General features: G+C 46.6%; 1 protein-coding gene and 1 long non-coding RNA gene across 5 annotated transcripts in view; one reads left to right on the forward strand and one right to left on the reverse strand.

Moving 5' to 3' along the window:
• SORCS2 (sortilin related VPS10 domain containing receptor 2) overlaps positions 1-4259 on the forward strand; it is an 803333-nt gene extending 799074 nt beyond the window's left edge. For 3 of the 4 annotated variants that reach the window (XM_042855502.2, XM_065597099.1, XM_065597098.1), the window contains 2 exons: positions 628-707; positions 1051-1984. In XM_042855502.2, the coding sequence (XP_042711436.2) occupies positions 628-707; positions 1051-1074 (104 nt within the window). In that variant the 3' untranslated portion in view covers positions 1075-1984. Of the gene's footprint in view, positions 1-627; positions 708-1050 lie in introns of all 4 variants that reach the window. The other variant, XM_042855503.2, reaches the window with a different exon arrangement.
• Positions 4260-8171: 3912 nt separating this feature from the next.
• Positions 8172-23737, reverse strand: LOC135983780 (uncharacterized). The gene is made up of 2 exons (XR_010601580.1): positions 23594-23737; positions 8172-9299 (listed from the first exon to the last, which is right to left on the reverse strand). It is a non-coding gene; the product is annotated as an uncharacterized LOC135983780 (long non-coding RNA).
• Positions 23738-23989: the final 252 nt, after the last annotated feature.

Below are 23989 nucleotides of genomic sequence, written 5' to 3' on the forward strand. Positions count from 1 at the left end.
AGGACCGAGACCTGCCAATGATGAAGTCTTAAGTTAGACAGTTAACGAATGCAAATCTGAATGTGACCTGTAGTTCTGCCAGGTTGTCAGCACCAGCACACATCCAGAGGAACAGGAATAGCTCATGTCCTTGGGTCAGAGCCATGTATGTTTATCAGCTGCCAGCCAGTTTTAAGACATAAGACTTTTTCTTGCTATACTTCTATACCATGCACTTTTTTGTTATTTGCAGTATTTCCTTCAATAGCACCCAGCGCTACATAGGAAATCTTCCTAGTTGTCTCAATATTGTGCTATTTTGTCTGGCTGAAGTATGAAGCATGTCACCATCCCTATTGAAATATTAAATTCTGTTTTATGACATTATTTCCAGATGGTTCGTATGCTATGGAGATTCCTACTTATTCTGATGGGTTTTCCCCCCAACTCTAGAGCCTCCTCTCCATGCACAGCAGGGTTTTACAAACCTAGTTTTCTGTTTGCTCTCTCTCTTTTCATAACTTTTGAATTGTCACAGTACAGTATTTCCAGACTCACCCATCCACTTTTTTTGTTTTCTATATATTTTATGTTGCCTACTTTATCGCAACCCCCACCTTGGGACTCCTCAACTCCATTTCCTTGCAGTGACTCCTTCTGGGAGAGGTGGAAACTTGAACAGCTACAGAGTTCCCTTATTGCTGATGCCGGTCAGTGTCCAGTCCCAGGTCAGTGGCATGTTGAATGGAAGCCTCAGGTTCCATTCTCCTCCCTCACCTGCTCCCCTCAAGACAACTACACCTTTTTAAGCTGCAAAGAGAACCACCTTATGCTGTCACTGGGATAGAAACACTAGGAATTCACTAACAGCCATCAGGAGCAGACACTTTAAAGCACTGAAGTAGAAAGTATGCTGTAGGTACACTGAGCTGCTGCACCACCTGCACCTGAACTGTTGTGTGATAAGACGACCATCTAATTTGATTGACTTGTCTCTGCAATAAAAGGGGAATGTATAGTAAAATGCTCAAAATATACTAATGTTAGCATTTTGTTTTTATATTTTTTTAGGCAATCACTCAGGCGTGGTTTTGAGCATTAACTCCAGAGAGATGCACAGTTACCTGGTTAGCTGATGTTTACAGCTGAACACAAAAACCGAAAGACTCTTCTCTGTATTGTTTAATTTTTCCCTGGGGATGTCACCAAATTGCAAACATGGCTGTACCTGCTGGTGGAAAGTAGGTTCCTAAACAGTCTTGAAACGACAAGTGTCCATCATCTGTTACTGTAGACTGGGAACTTGTTACAATTGAAACTCAAACTAAGGTAGCACATTTGTAGCCCTAGGCACACTAGATGCCACATTTTCTCTTTTCTGTATATGTTCTAGTTCTTTATGTTCAGTTTTAGAAGGACTGGACTTTAGTTCTTTTTATTGGGGGTGTTCAATGGAAGACTGAAATTCAGCAGCCCTGAATTGTTGACTTTAAAAACCAGTGACTAGTAAGTACAAAGCAGATGGCTGGTTGGTCGCTACAAATTTGTACTTGTTTAAAAGGCTGTGACTGCCTGTTCTGGTTCAGCACTAAGAGAGGAATGAGCAAGGAGATAAATGTACTCCTTAGCTCCTCTTCAATCCAAGTTCTTACCTTTAAAAGGTGTGAGACAATCTAATGAGCTTCAGCTCACTATGTGAGTCCCTGCTATAAATTGAGTAAGTAATGTGTTAAGACTTCTTGCAAGTAAAATGAGGCCTAAGAAGCCCCCAGCACCACTCCCTCACCCCACACCCAACCCACCCAAAAAAACCCACTAGCTTGGTGCTACTTCCAGACCAGGTGCTTTCACTTCTAGAGGCCGGTTGGTTTAAGTTGCTCTTCTGTCATCTTCTAACTTGAGCACCTCCATCATGGCAGTTGCAAGACCAGTTCTTATATAATAAACAGTTCTGACTGCCTGTCCCTTTTTCTCTTTTTAAAAATGTAAATACCTCTTTTAAGTAGCTTTTTGTATGTTTTTTTTTAATTTCTATTTTGAGGGCAGAGGCCCAATATATGTACGAATTCTCCCCCAACTAGGTCAGTGTAGCACACCAGAACCTTTAGTCCTACAGATACTTGGAGTTTCCCTTTGTGTTCAGTTCCTGCCTCTGATGTAAGGATGGGCAAACTCACAGCTGAACTTCACCACCTTTGACGTGTTTGACAACCAGGAAGGATCGGAGCAGGGAACTGATGCAATTTAAGGGATTGCACTTCATCAGTTTCACCACCGGGTGTCACTCTTTGTCCCTCATCACTGAGCTGGGCCATATTTCTGTAGGGAAGGGCAGTGAAACTGTCAAAGGAGCCAGATTGGGAAAGGCATGTGGGTCAGTTCAGAGTTTGCTTATCCTGATCTCTCTATCCCCAGGGGTTGAGAGTCCTGAGGTCATCACTAAATCCACATCTTGCAGGTTGTTTGTATGTGGGTTTTTGTAGGGATTTGTGTAGGAAATGAACCACAGCATGGTTCAGCCAAGTGTTTGACATCCCCCATGTATCACAGCTGCCTGGAATTAGGACACTCTCTCAGAAACCTATTTAATCTTTTCACCTTTTGCCTTCAACGGGGGATGACTAGCTCTTTTTTACTCACTGAATGTTGTACTAATGCTTGTAGCTAAATGTCCATGCCACCTTCCTTAAAGGGATTATAGTCAACTATATACTTGTGAATGACCAAGCAGTCACGCCGGTGAGACAGAATGGCACTATCTAAAAATTCTCCTATGCAGTAGGTCGCTCTTCCATGTAGCCAGGGAATTAATGATATCATGGAATATGCTTTCTTCAGAAACAACATATTAGCATGCCACCTCCTATGTGGCAATATAAGCTCTCACAAAGCTCACAGAATCTGTGTGTAAAGCACAAGAAAATCTGGTTTAGGGACTAACAGTATGAAAGTGGATGGGAACATGTAAGGTGTGAATGCTTGAAAAGAGTGGTAAGTGCATGCCAGCTGCTCAGGAAAAAGTCTGTTTGTAACCATCTCACAGAAATTTCATCTTGCAAAGCCCTACAGGGCCCTGCAAACTAACCCACAGAGAGACAGGAAATACTTGAGTTGACAATGCTGTATGCAGGACTAAGTATAATTCTGACACAGTCATAAGAACCAAAGACCAAAGGTCCAACTAGCCCAGTATCCTGTCTTCTGACAGTGCCCAATGCCAGGTGCCCGAGAGGGAATGAACAGAACAGGCAATCATCAAGTGATCCATTCCCTGTCACCCATTCCCAGCTTCTGGCAAACAGAGTCTAGGGACACCATCCCTGCCCATCCTGGCTAATAGCCATTGGTGGACCTATCCTCCATGAACTTATCTAATTCTTTTTTTAACCCTGTTATAATCTTGGCCTTCACAACATCCTCCATTCACCCATTAGTGTCTGAGTCCTGGATTTTCTGAGGTGAAGTGTCAATACAAAATACATTAGTGCTTTGGAAGCCTTCAGGACTGTTGCACCATGCGCTTGCCCTGTTCACCAGCTCCTTACTGCTTTTAGGGGAAATGAACTAGAAACAATAAGAGTGGGAAAAAAATATATATATATGGAGATATACCTGTCTCATAGAGCTGGAAGGGATCCTGAAAGGTCATTGAATCCAGCCCCCTGCCTTCACTATCAGGACCAAGTACTGATTTTGCCCCAGGTGGCCCCCTCAAGGATTAAACTCACAACCCTGCGTTTAGCAGGCTAATGCTCAAACCACTGAGCTATCCCTCCCCCCAGCAATGTTGCAAACTACTTTTTCTGGGAAGTAAATTCAAAATAGGGCAGGGGCGTGGAGGATTGAACTCTTGAATAATGTAAAGAATTGAACTTCTATATTAGAGTCTTTTTGTTGGTCTGCCTGCTGGGTAAGGGAATTATAGGGCCTAGTTCACATACACTAATTTTATGCTTTGACAACTATTCTTATACATTTACAACAGTTTGATTCATGTTTCTGTTGGCAGGAAACTGCTACTGCAAAGCAAAATATTTAACTGATGTGTAAGACTCTACTAGTCATTATCATTAATACTTAGCACTTATGTACGGTGCTTGTAATCTTCCCAGCATTTTCCAACATTAACTAATTTAATTCTTGAAACACACCTGTGAGGTTGGTATAACATGACTCACAAATGTGGTGAGACACTGTTTTCTGAGGAGTTTTCAGTATTGCCATGTCTGTGTAAATAATAGCCAGTAGATAATAAATCAAGTCTTTTGAGTTCCTGACCAGAATGCCTTTATAATGGATTATTTCTAAAATGGGAGGATGTCATTCCCATGCAGTGCAACTTGTTTTTTGTTTAAATGAAAACTCATACCACTGGTAGATTTTGTATCTGTTTAACTATGCCCACGGGAGCACATTTTCTTTTTAAAGGGAAGAAGTGTGTATATACACACACACTTTTGTATCTCTTTATACAGAGAGATGGACAAATGCACAGAAATATATATGTACACACGTGTGTATATCACACATCTATAGATATGCACAGAGGCGCACACACACACATAAACTCTTATAATTATATTAAGTTCTAAGTGAGGAAGGACAATATTATGGGTAAGGAACAGGACTTGGGAAACAGGTGATAGGGAACAGGACTTGGGAAAGAAGGTCTTTCAAGATATTTAGATGCCTAACTCATGAGAATTAGGTACCTAAATAACTTCAAAAATCTGGGTCTTAACCTGTATGTACTTAAGTTTCCCCATCTATAAAATGGGGATGATAATACTTACTTATTTCATAGGGATATCATGAGGCTAAATGTATTACTCTTTGTTTGAGATCCTCCAAATGAAAGGACTATAAGTGCAAAGTATTAATCATTAATATTTCTTTTTCTTAATTATTGTTATGATTAAAAGTATCATTTAAAAGGTTATGAATAAGTATGAAAACCAATAGCCCCACACAAAGGTGTTAAGAGTGTTAAAAAGCAAAAATGTAGTTTCAATCAAAAACAGCTTATGGAATAGCTAATTGTGTGTTGGCATCGTGACATTGCCGTTGATTTGCTAATCTGCACACAGCTTACTAATGTCTTAAATTTATTTGCATTCTGCAATGTTAATGGGTAAAAGGCCTTATAATGTGGGTTCAGTGAGCCACCCACCACATTGACGTCTACCAGTGCTGGTACTGGACTATAGCAAAGACTATAACAGCATAACTGGCAATATGTTGGCCTCATCTACACGTTGTGGCCTTCTTAGAATGCCAAGTGTCTAACACTGTAAAAAGCATGCCTTGAGTTCTAGAATGATCCTGGGAGCCTTGGCTCCTTCTCAGTAAGGCTGTCTTAAACAGAACCTAGGGTTAGGGCTGCCAGCTTCGATTTCCTCTCTCCATTATGTGGAACAGCTTCCTGTGGCTGATTTAGACAATTTCATTTCAGTTCTAAAACACTTCCTCCGTAGCAAGCTGCAGCATACTCACAAATGCATCCAAGAGGTTTACGCACCCCCTCCCACCTCCCCGACATTGTATAAGTGAACTTCTCAAAAATTAAAGCAATAAACTCCAAGGTGTGTCTGTGATACCTTTGAGGCCCAGTTCATTGTGGTCCAGCCCCTTGTGTAGTCATTTACACCAGGTTCAAGTGGGTGTAAAATGCTTCCTTATTAGAATGCTGAGTAGTTCTTTCCTCCTTAAACAGTCCTCAGATTGAGTCATACATTTCCCCTCAAATAGTCACACTGAAATGAATGGAGGTACTAGAGGAGAAAGGTATTAATCGATGTGAGAAAGGGTAGTACAGGCTAGCCCCGTGTTAACAACTGTTCAATATTTGCAAGTGAAATAAGTTGGCAATACTCTAGTTGTACGTACAACTATTTAGGGATAGATTTTGATACCCTTAAGCATACTGTGTAGTAATTTACTCCACGAATAGCCCTATTTGAGTTCAATGGGACCACTCATGGAGGAAACAGTAAAATCTGAGTAAGGGTGTCAGAATCAGGCGCTGGGGTACAGCAAGATTTTCCCTCTTTCATTCTGCATCCTGTTTACCTTTTTTTAGTTTGAGCCAGATCCTGATACCCTGAATTGTATCTTACTTGAGTGGTATGATTTCAATGGGATTAATCAAGGATTCCGGTGCTTTTCAGCATGAGTAAGGATATCAAATTCTGGTGCTTTAGTTCTATAATTACTGCTGGTTGGACTAGTGTAGCCAGATCAGTGTCTCTCCATGTATTACCAGGGGCTGGTACAAGAATGAGGCATTTTTCACCTAACCTTTTAATGATTACTACTTGTTTTGCCTTTTTGATTAAAAATCCTTTCTAAGGTTTTTGGGGATCTTCTGCCCGTAGATAGTGCCTCTTGAACTGAGGTCAGTGAAATGTAACTGCAGTGGTGGCTATTCTCCTCTACGCTGTGTGATCCTGTGTGCGAAGAGAGACTTTTCTTTCTCAAAGAATAAGAAATATGTTCATTTGTTTGCAGTCTTCTTGACCATGAACCATTTTGGCTGTAGGTGTGTTTTGAATTTTTAGACTTATCAAAAGTTTACTACATCATAAATAGGCTTGTGGCTATTTTCATTCAAATCATAGGTTTTACCACATACCCAATTTTATTTCATTGAAAAAATAGATTTATTTTTGTTTTTTGAGGGGAAGGGTTTTTTTTATTGCCTATTCATTGGCATTCAAAGTCTTTATTATACATGAGCATTTGATTGATACAGTGCTAAAGTCACCATCTCCATTTATATTTCAGCTGTTTTAGATTAAAATAAAAACTTCACATTATGTCCAAAATAATGAATTTTGGTTAGGAAGTTATTTTCAAGCATTTAACTTTTAGTATGTATTTCTCAGATCATTTCCAATTCAAAAATTCTATGATCTATGAGCTCACCAGTCCATTCAAATGTAAACTTATTCCCAGCACATTTTCTGTTGTTTTCTCCAGTCTAGTCCCAAATGAATATGGCTTCCACAACTTTCCTTGTGACACTTATACAGTCTAATCTAGCTAATCTATGGAAGTACCTCTATGATCTCCATCACTATAGTATTTGAGTTCTGGAAGTAGCAATAGTCTCTGCCCATAAAGGTTTATATGATATCCAGCCTAAATGTGTGAGTTCTTTATTTCCTCTTAATATTTTTAGTGATAATCCCCTCATGCCGTACTATCTAATAAACCTTTACCTCTGATGTTTATATCCTTCATATTTTTAGACTATTGCTAGATAGTCACTTAAAAGCTCAGACTCACAAATGGGGCCAGATTCTCAAAAGAGTTCCACTCCCAAATACACACCAAAATAAGTGGCCACATTTTTGAAAGTTACTCAGCATGTTGGGCACGGAGCACATTTGAATAACTGTCCCTTGCAAGAGAGGTGAAGATAAGGCATGCCCTAACCATTGAGCTATGGGATAGTCTGATGTGGGCCAGTCCCTTGGTTTCCTGTTAAAGCTGTTCCACTTTGGATAAAGAAAGAAAGAGTAAGTGGAGCACGGAGACTGGCTCCTGGGTCTCCCAGATCCTGGGTGAGTGCTCTAACCATAAGGTTATAAAATCTTTCGTATGCTCACTTGTGCTCTCTCTTTCTTATTCTCCCTCCTCCTAGCTACACTCCCACCATTTTGTGTGATTTTTCCTTGAGTGGTCTGCTCCAGTAAGCAGCTTCTGAGCATGTCTCCCATATTGGTGCCCTCAGGCAAGTTAGGGAGAGAAATGCCTATTTTCTCCTGGTTCATGTATTGCTCTGGAGCTTACGGTTATCCAGACGCCTAGAGTGAGGCTGCAGTGCACAAGCTCTGGTTCAGAAACATAGGCGCCTAGGGAACTTTTACTGCAAAAACTTAGGTGTGAACTGAGTGTAGGCACCTACAGTGTTCAGCAGCAGCTGAGTGTGGGTTTTGCAAATACCCATGAGGCCTGATTCTGGGATTTAGGTGCTTAAGTCCCTTTGTGATCTAGCTCTGTTGGTTTAGGGACGTATGGCCTTAGGACTGCAGAAACATATATTTACTATCGCACATGCATACCCTCTCCCTCTCTCTAAATGGATGAAAAAAAACCCAAGTGACCTTAATTGGTGCTGAAAGGAAAAAGTGGAGACATTCTTTTACCCTGACCATTCTAACGATAATGATTTCCTTGCAACACCGGAAAACATTAATTGCATTTCAACTTTATTGATCATTCTTGATTTCTTTGTTTTTGTAGAATTTACATTATCATGCTGTGATAATTCATTGCAATACAAAGGGTGTAAAGCCTTGCTACGTAGCGATAATTCATACAACAGTATACAACATGTCTTAAATAGTATGCCTTTGTAGTGTATTTTCTTAGTACTATAATAGGGTTATTAACGACTTGTGAGACAAGGCTTTTTAAATATCATATGTTGAAAACGTTATCTTGTGTTTTTATTTTGCATGGTGCTAATGTTAATGGGCCAAATTCTACCTTTTGATGCTTATATCAACTCCCTTTGACCTTAACACTAGCTGCTGTAAGGTCAAAATTTGGCCCACTTTGTACAAATGTGGTATCATTTCTCACTTCTTTCTTGTTTACGTACTTCAACCCAAATTTGGGTTCTGCACTGTAACGGCTCACGTAGGAAAACAGCAGCTTTTTAGACCAGTGGCCTTTAAGGCAGACAATCTGGTTATGGATTATAACAAAAAGTAGGCAGCGCTGTGTGAGATGAGGAATTTATCACCTCAACCGCAGCAAGAATACACACATCGGCTCGCACACAAACAACATGAGGCAATAAAGCTACAGCCTGAGGCTCATGAGTACAGCTGTGCTGATAAATCACTGATAAGTGACCCAGACTCATAGAAGAGAATGAAGACCATAGAAACATTGTCAAATCCATACTGGAACTTTCTGATTGTGCTTCACCCAAAGTCTTGCAGGGCATAGTGCATACTATATTTGCAGGGCACATTTCATTTTTTGAAAAAGGAATGGGTAGTGCAGGAGAGGTACAATAGGTTTCCACATGAGTCTTTCCCTTATGTTATCCTGGAGTCAGGTGGTGTTTGGCTCATAAAAGGTTGTCTCAACTCAGTTGCTAGTGGCTGTTCAGCCACATCATAAAAAACACAGCAAATGTTTTCAGTCTCCCCTGAGTTTACACAGCTTGGAGAAACCTACACAATTCCCAAGTTTTGCAGGGGAAGTTGGGGGGTTGCGGGGTTGCACTGATGGGAAGTATAACTGCCTTGTCAAATTCTTCCCTTAGGTCCTCAGCTGATGTGATGGAACTCTGTTTCCTGCAGCTGAGAGAAGTGGGGACAGGAAAGGGACAGATTTAAGGATAATGGTGCAGTGGACCAATGTCTTGTGGAACTTCAGTAGGAGGGCCCACAGTGGATTGAGACATCTGCCACGGAAATAATGCCTCTTCTTCTCCCTCCCATATGCATCTCATTTCTTCCTGCTCAAGTTCATACAACTCACAGCAGCTAAAGGTCTCTTCCTTGTCTGCTGTGCTGACCATATCACCCCACTAATTTCAGATCCCTCCAATGGTTTCCTTTCTAATGCTGTATCAGCTTCAATCTTTGACCTCATTTTCAAAACTCAGTCTATTCAGTATAACTTCCGCTTTCTGCTTGTCTCCCCTCCTTCCTTTGTGAATGACTTATTTGTCTGATATAAGCTATAGATTTGGGTTTATTATACTATGCCAGGCTCTTGGAAGTTTTGCTTCCTGCACTTTGGGCTAGGACCCCAAAAGACCCTAAGCATTACAATGCTCAGTGTTGCAATGCCTAACTGATCGGTGCCTTGCTGCCTGGTGGAATCCATAGCCCCAAGTTAGGGGTCCAGGCTTCCTGCACAATGCCAGGAGAGAATTAGGCACCTAAGAATGAGATCCATAGAAGCCACCCTACTGACTGGGCAGCCTCTTAAGCTAGCCAATAGGAAATACTGAGGCATGTGGCCTAAGCCCCATCCCTCAAGGGGAGTTAGGCACCGAACTCCAGGCCAGACAGAGGAGCCTGTCTCTGCCTGTGATGTGCTCCTGGAATTAGGTGCCTAACCTCTCTTCCTGGTGAGGGGAAACAATTTGAACTAGGGTCTGCCGCCACCCAGGCTAGCACCCTAAGCACTGTGTTATAAGATAATTGTATTTCCTGTTGAAGCTGTTCCATTGTATAAATAATGGGCAGTAAGTAAGAGAGAGAGAACAATGCCATAGCCTAGGGTGAGAGCAGGAGTGGGGAGACTCAGGTTCCAGCCCCCCTTTCCAATGACTGTCCCACCCCCTCCCCTGGCTGTTTTGTGGGGAGGTTAGGAATGTTCAGGCCCTGCAGATGAGCTAGGCAGGAGAACACTTAGTTTGAGGATTGCGCTGGGGCTTAGGCCTGAGATAGGAGGCTGGATGCTAGGCTGAGGTGGTTGTGCACATGCTCACTGGCAGCAACTTAGGAGTCCAGGGAGCTTTTACAGTGGAAATTTAGTATCTAAGGTGCTAGGTGAGTTAGGCAGCCCATGAGAATCTTAGTGGCACCTAAATGTTGAACTTTGCCATCTGAAGTGGCAGTTAGTGGCCTAAATACTTTTGTGGATCTAATCCCCGGCTCCATTATTTTACCTCCCACTAGCATTTGGAACAGTTTCCTTCACGCTGACTCCAATCCTTCAAATTAGTCCTGAAGAGTCACTCCTTTCAGCTAGCTTTCTACCCAGAAGCATCCACCCCTGCTTTACCTCACCTCATAGTCCTTAATCATTATTCCATAACATGAGCTAAGTTAAAGAAAGCATAGATCACAGACATGTCCAGCGTACCTGCTCCATCCCCAGTTTGATGTTGCACATCTTCTTTTGTTCACATTTTATCTAAGTGCATGGAGCTAATCACTAAGTGATTTGGCCACTTTGTTAGTCAGACTTTCATTCATTTGTTTATCTCAATTTCTGTTTCCTCTCTCTCTCCTTCTCTGTGTTTTTCTCAGCTCTTCCTTTCTCTCATGTCCTTTCACATTCCTAGTTGTCTGTTGTCCCTGCTCCCATCGTCTGCTGTATATCCCACTACATGCTACATTGCTTTTCCTAGTCCTTTGCTTTACACTCTCTTCTGCCTCTATATAGGGTTTTATAATGAAACCCAACACCAGAGCCGTCTCGTCCATAGGATGGACCGGGCCCCATGCCTTGGGGGGCCCCGTGCTTTGGGATGTGGGGTCCAGGGCAGCCTGGGAGGTTAGTGGGGGGTCTGGCACCGGCAGCAATGAGAAACCCAGCCCAGCCCCCCTCCCCCACCCTCTGCTCCGCCCCACTGGCTCCCGGCATCACTCGGGGAAAGGGGCTTGGGGGAAGAGGTGGAGTGGGGGCAGGGCCTGGGCTTGGGCCGGCGGGGGTGGGTTGTCCCAGGCCCCTCACCCCCCTAGGGATGGCCCTGAGCAGATCTTGCAAGCTAATAATCAAAAATCACACCATGCTACTCATCCCTATTTCTTCCCCTATTCTCTTTTATATTGACTCCTTCTATCATGTATTTTCTCTGTCCTCTTCCTTTCTGTTGTTAGCTGCCTTCCCTCTCTCCCAAGTGTCCTAATCTCTTTCCCCACTTCCTTTTAGATCTTCCAATACGCTTTTACCTCCTCCTCCCTCTATCTCTGCCCTCCTGCCTTTCCCGGGGCTCTTCTGAGCAATTTCCCACACCCACCCACCCACCCACGTGGCTCTCATCTCTGTTCTCTTCACCTCTGGTTCCCTCACTAATCTGAGCCTGGGCTGTGGGTTATACTGGCACCTCCTCATCTGCCACTAATAGGGTTGCCAACTTTCTAATGGCACAAAACCGAACACCCTCGCTCTGCCCTGCCTTGAGGCCCTGCCCCCTCACTACATTCCCCCTCCCTCAGTGGCTCGCTCTCCACCACCCTCACTTTCACTGGGCTGGGGCAGAGGCTTGAGGTGCGGGAGAAGGTGAGGGCTCTGGCTAAGGGTGCGGGGGCTGGGAATGAGGGGCGTGGGGTGCAGGAGGAGCTCCAGGCAGGAGGGTGGGGCCGAGGGATTTGGAGTGCGGGAGGGAGCTGCGGGTTGAGGCAGGGGGTTAGGGAGCAGGAGGGGGTATGGGCTTTGGGCTGGGGGTGCGGGCTCTGGGATGGGGCAAGATATGAGGGATTCAGAGTGGGAGGGTGTTCTGGGCTGGGGCATGGGGTTGGGGTGCAGGAGGATGAGGGCTCTGGGCTGGGGGTGCAGGCTCTGGAGTGGGGCCAGGGTAGTGCTGCAGGTTTGGGGGACTCAGGGTGGGGGCAGGGGGTTGGGGCTTACCTTGGGAGGCTCCCAGTCAGTGGTGCAGTGGGGCTAAGGCAGGCTTCCTGCCTGTTCTAGCTCCATGCTGTGACCCAGAAGTGGCCAGCAGCAGGTCCGGCTCCTAGGCGCGGGGCCAGGAGGCACCACGCGCTGCTCTTGCCCCCAGGCACCGCCTCCCAGCTGCCATTGGCCACAGTTCCCGGCCAATGGGAGTACTGAGCCAGTGCTCTGGGCGGGGGCAGCGGGTGGAGCCTCATGGCCTCCTGCCTAGGAGATAGGTAGGGACTAGCCTGCCTTATCTCTGCAACATCACCGAGTGGACTTTTAACGGCCTGGTCAGCAGTGCCGACCGGAGCCACCAACGTTCCTTTTCGACAGGGCGTTCTGATCGAAAACCAGATGCTTGGCAACCCTAGCCACCAATAATTTTCCTCTCTGATTCTTCTACACACTCACACTCACGTTCTGGCTTTGAGCTGTCCTTTTCAAACCCCTCCTTCCACCCTTTACACACACCCAAACCCCAGGCCCCCACTGCCTTCTCCCAGGGGCCTTTCCCCACCTCAGTTTCTAGGAGAGAGGAGTGCTGCTGGCACATGCACATGGCCACACAGCATGCCTTCTCTTGCCTGCCAAACACTTGGCCAGGTGCCGAGGGGAGGGAGTGCAATGAGGCAGGGCAGCCCCACAAAGATGGACCTCCCTGCTCGCTTCACTGGAGCCTGAGCTAGAATGTGGCTTACTGGCTAAACTGCCCTGGGATGGGGCTTTGCTTACGTAAGATGGGACAAGTCACTCACCAGAGGGCGGGGCAGGTGCAGTGGCTGTTTGCCCACTGGGCAGCATATGGATGCTCCCTGTGTGGCATTTCTTGCCAGTCAGGATCATTGCTTGCTACCCATTCAGGTGTTCCCAGCGGGCAGCGGGGAAGTATGAGGGGATGAGCCTCTCCCTCACCACCAATACAAGGGTAGGAGTAACCAGGGACTGCTGGAGGACAGTGGGGTTTGGCAGAATCAGGTGGGTGAGAGGAGCCTAGAGAAGCCAGTGGTGGGGAGAGGGAGCAGCAGGGAATTGCAAGATTTTGGGGGCAGCTGTGGAGGGCGGAGCCTTTGGGTTTAGAGTGAGGCAGTGTGAGGGTGGTGGCTGAAGGGGGATAGGCCTGAGAATGGGTGTGCAGTTCGGAGATCCTGGAGCAGCCTGAGGAGGTGTGTAAGGTGGGGCATGGAGGGGGGAAGGCAGTGTTGTTAACTCTTGCACACTTTAGTGTTTTTCTTAAAGCCCCAGCTCCTGGGGCGGCAGATTGTCGGAGGCAGCATTCTGCCGAATCCTAGGGCGGCACAGCCATTTTTTTTTTTCTTGTTCCGCTCCGGCAGCCCTGTAGGGGGCGGCGGCGTGGAGAACCAGAGCGCCCTGAGGGCAGTCCTTTTCCTTCCCTCCCCGCCGACCGGAGCAGAGCCCTCGCGGCAGGCAGCAGGAGGGGCGCAGTGGTAGGGGCCGCGGAGCAGAGCCCTCGCGGCAGGCAGCAGGAGGGGCGCAGTGGTAGGGGCCGTGTGGCAGCGCCCCTGCTGTAGCCCTGGCCGCCACCTTCTCTCTCTCTCCCGCCCGATCCCTCCCCCTCCCGCCCCCCCCCCCAGCCGGTCCCCCTGCACCCGCGCTCCAGCTGCGCCGCAGGTTTTTTTTTTTTTTTTTTTTTTTTTTGCTTTGCCGTTCTGGACGCCCCATTTTTTTTTTTTTTTTTTTGCTTGGGGCGACCAAAAGCCTGGAATTAGCTATTTACATGGTTGCAGAGGGGATTTAGAAAACCTGAGCCCTACATGCTCCAACATCAGGAGGCATATCAAAAGAACTCAAACTTCTTTTTAAAATCTGGCCATTTTTAAGCCAATCATGTGGTTTTCAGGGACCAGATTGACACGTTTTGAACAGGCAGGGGTTGGAAATACTGGGGGGAGGGCTGCAAGGGGCTGGTGGAGAGATGAGGGAAGGCAGTGGATGGACTGGCCCTTTGGTTGCACTCTCTTTGAGCCCCTCCCAGTGAGGCAGTGGTGCCACTGGCAGCTCCCTCTGCCGGCTCTCCAGTGCCCCAATTCCATACTGCCTGGACACCACTGAGAGCAAAGGAGAGAGTCTCTCTGCCCATTGCTTCAAGGGTGGCCTAGTGCTTATGTGTGATTCCAGCAGGGCTGCAGGGACGAGGAGCAAATGTGTGAGTCTTGCCCAAAGTGTGACACTGAGCAGCCCTGCATAAAAAGGTCAGTACTAAGAGCCACAGCACTGCGTTTACATATGGGGTAATGCTTGTGAGCCACATTCGGGTTTGCTACCCATGCTGCTCCTTAGCTTTTCCCCTGTATCAAGAAGTAAGGAGAAGAGTCATAGAACAGCTATTCTTTAGGGCATGTTCCCTGGATTTGATGATGCTTAAAGCATCATCAGTTACAGCCAGAGCCGGCTCTAGGCACCAGCGTTCCAAGCATGTGCTTGGGGCGGCACTTCTCAAGGGGCGGCATTCCGGTCCTTTGGGGGCGGCTCTTTTCAAGGGGCAGCACTCCGGCTCTTTTTTTTTTTTGCTTGGGGCGGCAAAAAACCTGGAGCTGGCCCTTGTTACAGCCATTGTAACATCTGCAATTTCACAGCTTTGTAGAGGGGGCTGTATACAGTCAGTGGGAGGCAGAGGAGGAATGGGGCTTGGAGGCCAGGTCCTACCATATGAAAAATTAAGGGTGATTCCCCCCTCCCCCCCCCGGGTCTTTTTCTGAGTGGGCCTTCTTCTGGAATCGCTCTGCTTCTGATTCCACCATCAAGGTGGGTTGATGGGGCAAAGTGGGAGCAACTTATGGGCTGCATTTCTGTTTTCCCTTCTGTGCCCTTTAATGGGAGAAATTTGGGGTGAGAATAGCAGATTGGTAAAGGCGAAGATATGAGTAAACTGGCAGAACTCAGTGGGGAAGTTTGCACAGTGTTTGCCTACATTATATCTGACTCAGTCCATTGCTACTGTATCTGCTAACTTTGAAAAACACACACATTTACTATGACTCCCTTCTCACCAGCTCCACTCATACAATTTCCCAATGATAAAGATGTTGGCAAATAATATTGTGTTGCAAGTGTAGCTTTAAGAGAAAGCAGCCACCACCTCTCCTGACTGATGTACAATAATTACAATAGCATAATTTTATATTTATGAAATTGCAATACTAAACATTTTGATACCTTATTGGGGAAAGATCATCGAGCTGGAGAATTTTCCATTTTCTTACTATAGGTTAAATGTGATAGTATGAACTTTTTTAGAACGGCTGTAGCCTGCATTTGTAGATCATATAGCCTTTACTGACATTTCGTGTGTGATTAAGATGAGAAGGATTTGGCAAAGAGACTAGGTCAAAGTCAGACTTGAGGATTTGGACAAATCAAGTGACAGCTCTTGATTAAAACATGAGAAAGGAATAGAAATGAAAGATGACTTGTGAAGGTTTGTAAATCACATTATCCCTTTAGTATATACTATTATTTATTGGCATTACTGGGCTAATTCAGCCCTCACAACTGCACAACTCCATTGACTTCATTAGAATTACACTTTGTGAAAGAGACGGCGGAATCTGATATATAGCAGTGGGCCAAATTAACCTCTTAATCTCAGTCTAGCTATGCTCGGGTAAGCAGCTAACTATGTTACCTGTAATTGTTATGCCTCTGGTTATCATGACAGCATTTAGCACAAACGTAAGAGAGAGAAAGCCAAGATGTAACTACTCCACTTCCAGAATTCTTTGAGTTGCTTTTATGAGCAACTGCTTAACAATGTATTTTTAGCTGGAATTCTAACAACTGGCCCACTGCAATCCCCTTAAATGCTCTTAACAGTAATCTACCTTGAACATCAACATGTATGCAGTCCTCTCTTTTTGCCTCCGCATGTTTTCAAAGTTGTGAAAACAATACTACCCTACTTGCCTAGAAATTTTGACTTTGTCCAAGCCTCTTTGTACACAGCATCAGGACCCAAGGGAAGAATGAAATTAAATCCATAATTAGTGCATTGTCAAAAATGAAAACAAAAGTTATTTGTATATTTTTTGTAAATATGTAACAAATTAAATGGCAGTTTTGTAGTGATGTGCTGTTTTGGAGAACAAAGAATCAACTATATGTTTGAATATGCTTAATGTAACACGTAACTGTGATTCCATTGCACAATCAATAGCTTAATCAAAAGTCTTGTGCAATATGTAGTGCACATACATAACCAAGTATCTGTTAGTGGTCCAGCACCAAATTTTTGGCAAATTTTAATTATATTTATAACCTGCACAATGCAGATTTAACAGTATTTTCAGCTTCCAGACATGTAGCAGGCAAACTACTGTATACGTACCTGTGTACTCCACTGCATCCAAAGGTATGCATTTGTCTTGAGAAACTGCACTACAGATTTTTCTTTAATAAAATTTGTTTCTAAACAATTTGCATTCATTGTCTTTTTGTTTGTTTGTTTTTTACTGTGAAACAACCTAATGGGTATTTTTAGTGGATCCAGGTAAATTCTTTCAAGAGAATAATATACTGACCCAGAAACAGTTGAATGTTACAGTTCTCATTAGCCGTAGACTTCAGAACTTCCAACAGCATAAAAATCAGCCACTACATAAAGCTTGAGTCTATAAACAAAATAAAATTAAACCCATCCTTTTCCTTATCCCAGAGCAATGCAGTTCAGCTATGGTAGAAGACTGTAGCTGTGCAGTTGTATTGACAAAAGTATAAGAACATAAGAAGGGCCATACTGTGTGAGGCCAATGGTCTATCTAACCCAGCATCCTGTCTTCTTGCAGTGGTCAAAGCCAGATGTGTCAGAGGGAAGGAACAGAACAGGACAATCATCAAGTGAACCCACCCCCTGACATCCAACCCGCTACCAAGCATCCCCTGCCTAATCAAAAGGGATCTATACCTCTTTGTAACTGAAAAAACTTAACAGAGCATTAACTGTTAGGGCTTGTATGTGAAGCTGCTATGCCACCAGGAGAGCTTCTGACCTCCCAAAGATGAGATAGCTATGTCAATGGACGAATCCCTCCCATTGACATGGCGCTATTGACACAGGGGGGTTATATTATAACTCCATCACTCAGGGGAAAAATCCAAACCCGTGACACAGTTATAACGATATCGGTCTGTACTTTAAACCTGGCCTTAAGCAGTCACCATAAGGACAAACCATAAATTAATTAAGGTTGGACACGTTCTGTTGCCCTGGCCGCTGGCCCGAGCTGCAGGCTGCCAGCAGGAGTGAAGCCCCTGATGGCTTGAGGGGAGTGAGGGTGGGGCCTTGGGGCAGAATGTGGGCAGGGCCCACAAAGACCCGGAGAGGAAGAAGCTCCGGGGGCCCGGGCCCCCGCAAGAGTTTTCCAGGGCCATGGGAGCGAGTGAAGGACCCCGTTCCAGGAGCCCCGAAAAACTCTCATGGGGGGCCCGGGGCAAATTGCCCCACTTGCCCACCCCTTTCTCCCCGGGCAGCCCTGCTGTTTGCTGGCATCTTCCTAAGGTGCATATACACAAAAATGAGTTCCTGGAACATAGATTCTACAGCTGGTGCCATCCTTATGGATGCAGCGGCTGCCCTTCTTCCTCCAGAATGGGCTGGATAACTCAAGCCTTGTCTATATTGCTGGCTTTGTGTAGGTCAGGTGTAGCTACATGCTACAGTGAAAAACAGGCTGTGGCCACACTTGTGACAGTGAATGGCTCTGGCAAGGGCTGAGGCAGTGGGGAAAGGCCCTTGCCAGAGCTTTTCCCTGCTGCTTGAGCAGTTCTCAGGGGTGGAGAAAGCCTCCACCAACTCCCTACTGCGGGGCAATAGCTGGACACTGCAGGCATGTTTGAGCGTGTAACGACCATTGTAGGGTACATACCCTAAGGATCTGGCATATTTTTACTCTACTTGCTTAAGGAGTGCCTTAGCAGCTATGCTAGGTATTCCCTCATGGGAGGGTGGAGGTGTGTGTGTGAGGTGGCATGCAGTGCCGTGTCTGTTCTCTCCTGGCTCCTGTAAGTATAGACCTAGCCTGAGACTGGATTTAGCCCTTAAAGGCTGCAGAATGGGCACGCATGCCTAGTTCAGTGCTTTATAGTAAGTGGTGGACCATTCTGATCTTGACTTAGAGTCACATTCTCCTACTTAAGGTTGAGCTAAGGTTTACTGAGCACCTGACTATGCTGGTATGAGATATCAGCTCATTGCAGTGTAGTTGTAGCTGTGTCAGTCCCAGGATATTAGATATAGCGGGCAGTAGGGGGGAGTAGTGAGGTAGTAGCTGTTAGTGCAGGGGAGGGGGGATGTGTCACAACAAATTTTTTTGGTAGCCTCAGCATGCGGCCACCAACTTTTGCTGGTGGCCACTCTGACCTGTTTTCCTAAAATACTTAATTAACTTCAGGAAAAACAAATAAATATGCACATCTACATGTCCAAATCATTGTCATCTATTTATGAAGAGCTTTTTTACAGACTCAGAAATAAAAATAATGTACAGTGGTGACCCAAACTTTCCCCCCAGACACCTGCTCCAACACCCCCTAACCCCCCCGCGAGCCTCCTGGACCCACTGCCTTCCTCGGCTTCCTCATTGCTCACACAGGCCCGGCTGCTCTGCCCCACCCCATTACCTGGAGGTGCTTTCTGTAACTTCACACCCCAAGCTCACCCCTGCTCCTTGCCTCTTGACCACGGCGCCCAGTAAATCTGGGCCTGCTGAACCCTGCTGTCATTGGGCTGAAGTCCAGAGCTTGCGGGGAAGGGACCTGAAGCCTGGAGCCCTCCACCCCAAGGCAGGGGCTGAAGCACAGAGCCCACCACCAGAGCCCCACAGCTGAGGGGGGTGAATGGTTAAACCCACCCCCCCAGACTCCCGCAGCTGAAGTGTGTGTGGGGGAACTGCAGCCCTTCCTCAGAGCACTTGGGCATTGCAGGGAGGGGCTTCCACTTTGTCCCCCTCCCTGCCAGGAAAACCCACTGGTGGCTGCATGCAGCCACATTTGAGAATGCTGTTTTAGTGGCCCAACGTCTGTTGGTGAGCGACCGAGAGGGGCTGTCAAGCCACACAGCGTGCTGCTTCAGGGCTGGCCATGGAACACCCAGCTGCACAGCAAAAGACAAGGTGGAACAGATCGTTTAGCATAAGTCATTAGCACATATAAGAACGGCTACTAGTTAGTCATGGTATTTTTAGTAAAAGTCACAGACAGGTCATGGGCAATGAGTGACTTATCTGTGACTTTTATTAAAAATACCCCTAACTAAATTGTAGGTGCTGGGGAAGGGGTGTGTGTACACTCCAGCAAAAACTGCTGCTCAGGGGGAGGGCTGCCGCTGCTGCTCTGGAGGAGGGGTGGCCTGGGGCTCTGCTGCTCTGGGGCAGCACTTGGGACCAGTTGTCTGGGGCCGCTGGAGGAGCAGCCAGTGCTGCTGGCCCCGGTGCCATTCAGGCAGCCCTGGGGTCAGCTGCACCAGCGAAAGTCAGGGAGAGCATGGAAAGTCACGGAATCTGTGACCTCTGTGAAAGACTTGCAGCCTTAATTACAAGGCAGTGGCTCCCAGGGGCAGTGAATGGACACCCCACCCTCCACCCTTCGGGGACTCTGGCCCTGACCCTTCTGCATGAGGCCCCACCCTGCATGGCAGGAGCCCTGAGGCCCCCTTGCCCAACGCCCCAACCCCATCCTAGCACGGCTGGAGAAACCCCAGGCTCCTCCCCCCTCCCCGTGGCCAGAGGAGCCCCAGGACAGCCTGAGCCAGCCAACCAACCCAAGCCCCCCGAGCAACCCCCATCCCCAAGGGGTTGTGTGCTGAGAGCCCCCTACAGTCAGTGCTTCCCAGAGCTGCCCTCCCCTTCCCCCCCAACCCCACCCAGACAGCTCTCGCCAGTTGTGCGAGCAGTCAAAGGGGACTGGGAGCTGAGGAGCAGCCACATGAGGAGACGGGAACACTGTGGGTGTCTGCTCCATGGCAGCAGCTACCCTGCCCTGCCCGGCTCCGGTTTTCTGCCTCTGACCTCGCCGGGGCAGGGCTGATGTGTGTGCCTGCACATGCGTCCACAGGACTGGCCCACTCTGCTTAAGGCACTGCCCCCCCCCCATATTTTCCAACTCCACCCATGGGCTCAGGCTTAGTGACCCCCTCCCCCGCAGTTGAGACCCACTGTTGGAAGGGACTATTCAAATTAGAATGGTCTGTTAACATCTCTACAGTCATAGGACAAAACGGTGGTTAGTGGGTTACAGATTGTTGTAATAAGCCATAAAGCCAGTGTCTCTTGTCAGCGCATGATTTTAGTGTCTAGCAGAGTTACGGATTTAAGCTCCCAGGCTCCTCTTATGAAAGTGTTGTGCAGGTTTCCTTTGTGGATGAGGACTGATAGGTCTGTCCAGATGGCTTAAACACCCTCAGATTTCCACCACAACTTTAACAACCGCCACCCACAGGTGATAGGGTGTTTTGATCTTTTATCATTTTCCTGTGTGAGTTCAGTCGAGAGCATAAAGATTGTCTAGTTTCACCCACATAGTGTTAGTGGGGCATTTAGTGTACTGGATGAGGTACACCACATGTTGTGATAGGCTTTGTGAGTCTAAACCAGCAAAGGGGGGAGCGGGGGTGCCATTGTGGTCCTCAACTGGGATGACTATGTTAAGGAAGCCAACCAACAACTCTGACACCACCTACTATAAAGAACTCTGAGCAGGCCCCCCAGACACACTACAATTTACCCAGGAACTTAAGGATATCATAAAATCCTTCCCTCAAACCCTCCAAGAGAAAGTCCAGAAACTCATCCACCCCACAAACCCACTGCAGGAACCGTCTACATGCTTCCCAAGATACAGAAACACGGGAACCCAGAAAGACATATGATATCTGACCATGGCACACTTACTGAAGGCATAGCGGGACTGATAGAAACCATCCTCAAACCAAAGGGTCAGCTTCCGCTAGGACAGAATTGACTGCCTCCATTTACAACCTCCCGCAGAACACCATCCTTGCCTATCCACCCTTGTCCCTTCCCTATACACCAAAATCCGCCACACTGATGGGATAGCTGCCTGCCTCAATTATATGCAAGTCACTGGACAACTGTCAGTTATCCACCTCAAACACTTTGCCAAATTCATGCATTTCATCCTCATCCATAACAATTTTACATGCAACAACGACCACTTTGTCCAAAGCACGGCCAGAGCCGTGGGTCTGAGGATGGCTTCCCAAGATGCCAACCTCTTCATGAAGAAGTACTTCTGGACAATTACACCACAAAACCAGTCGGTCCAGATGGCTTAAACACCCTCAGATTTCCACCACAACTTTAACAACCGCCACCCATCCATCCAACGCTCGCCAGAACACGCGGACAATGGACCCCTACAGACAGCTATATACAAGAAACCCATACACCTTCACAGAGCCAATCCACCACCACCAAAAAAAAAAAAAATCTGTTATATAAAACATCAGGCATGCAGCTACCACAGAATATGAACTGAGGCAAAAGTCAAGCTATTCACATTTCAAACTGCCTTCACCGAACAAGGCTGCTCCACTAGCGAAGTAGATTGCATCAGGGAATGGGCAACCCAAATACCCTGGGAGAACCTGCTTCAACACAGAACTAACCCCTCCTCCCCCCCCCCCTGACTGCACACCCCTAGTTGTCACCTACTACCCACATTGCAACCCATATGGGGTATCATCAAACAGCTACAGCCCATACTCAATGCCCCCCCCAATCCCCGAAAGAACTCTTTCCTGAACCCCCAGTTCTGGCCTTCAGACAACCTAAATGCATCATAAGAAGCAAGTTCCAGGACACACCAATTCAAAGCGGCACCAGACCCCGCTTGTACAACAGAGGCAAAACCATCTCCATGGCTACAATGATCAACACCCCCCACCTAGCCACCCTAGCTCCCCACAACACTCTGTTAAAGATCTATGAGTCCTACACATGCTGCTCACATCATGTGATGGATCTCATCCAGTGCACTAAATGCCCCACTAATAACTATGTGGGTAAAACCAATCACTGTGCTTTCAAATGAACTCACACAGGAAAATGACAGGCAGCGTAGGTAAAGTCTTGAATGCTGCAATATCAAGGTGAGAAAGTTCAGTTCACTGGCACCTGACCTGACATACTGTAGTGTTGTTTTTTTTAAAACCTCAACAGTATGGCTATTGTTGAACAAGATGAACAATGATTGGAAAAACTGGTTGTAGAATGTCTACTAGTCTTTCATGATACAGCCAGCTTTCCACTTTGTTTGCTCCACCGTAACAGGTGAGCAGCAGCAAAAACAATATTGGCGTTAGTCCACGTGATAAACCATAGTAGTTGCTGAACTAAAACAAGGTTTTAGTGGGTGACTGTGTTGTTTATTTATTGAAGAGTTGCGTACAAAAATTGGACAACTGGAAGAAAAAGCTTCATAAATATGTGCTGAAAACTTTTTTTTCCCAAGACATACATGGCAGTCTTCCAACAGTAATTACAGAAAGATATCAGTTTTAAGAAATCTGTAGGCCAAGCTTTTGTCAGCCCATGCAGTGACACCTCATGTGCTTGTTATAAGAACGTCTGGATTCAGGCATCAATGTGAGCTTGAAAACATCATGCTGACAGTATCGCGAGAGAACAAGTTTTCCTCAAATGGTCAGTTGGGATTCGAAACCACATTTTTTCTTTTAGAGGTCAAACAAAAAGTACTTCCATAGCAATAGCAGAGTCCCCCATTAAAAAAAAGAGTCTCTTCTAATCGCAGGTTACTGTGTTTTACCTCCCAAGATCGGTTTTCTAGCTGTGCAGGAGGATAAGCATTAAAAACTATTAAAGAGGAAATGTATGACTAGAAATAAAATATATTGAACCTCGTTCTCCTCTTTCTCCCAGTGGTGTCTCTCTATTGCCATCCATGGCGCTCTCCTAATTTAGAGTGAATAGTAAATCAGACCCATTGTATATGTTATATGACAGGGGTGGCCAAACTGCAGCTCGCGAGCCACATGTGGCTCTTTTACAGTTAAAATGTGGCTCGCAGAGTCCTCCATGCCCCGCCTCCCGCATTCTCTGCCTATCAGGGGATTTAGAGGGGGGGCAGACTTGAGGCTTCTGCCTGCGGCAGGATGGTGGGGCTAGGGGCTTCTGCCAGAGAAGACTGGTCCTTGCGGAGGGGGGGTACACACACAATTTAAAAGGTCGGGCCTCCCCAACAGCTTGAATCACGCCCCACCTCTTACCATCAGCAGCCCTCCCTGTAGCGCCGCGTGGCAAACAGCTGGAAACTGCAGGTAGGGGCCACTGCTTTAGCTCCCTGAAGCTCCCAGTTGTTTGCTGCTGCCTCTGCCCAAACTGCAGCTCTCAGCTTGGCGGCTCCAGCAGCTGCCGTGCAAGGAGGGGGCCCAGTGGAACCATGTGACTGAACAGGGCCAGCAAATCATGGCAAAAATCACATGCCCCGCTCATGTGTCGCCTCTGGCTTCTGCCCAAATGGGAGGGGTGGCCTGGACAGGCGCCTCCCACAGGGCTGAATCTCTGAGCTCCCACTCCCTGCAGGGCTGAAGTCCTGAGCCTGGGAAGGTGCGCCTCACAGGACTGAAGCCCGGAGACTCCCCTCCCCGTGGGGCTGAAGCCCT

This window comes from Chrysemys picta, chromosome 5, assembly GCF_011386835.1.
Source record: "Chrysemys picta bellii isolate R12L10 chromosome 5, ASM1138683v2, whole genome shotgun sequence".
NCBI classification, from domain to species: Eukaryota; Metazoa; Chordata; order Testudines; family Emydidae; genus Chrysemys; species Chrysemys picta.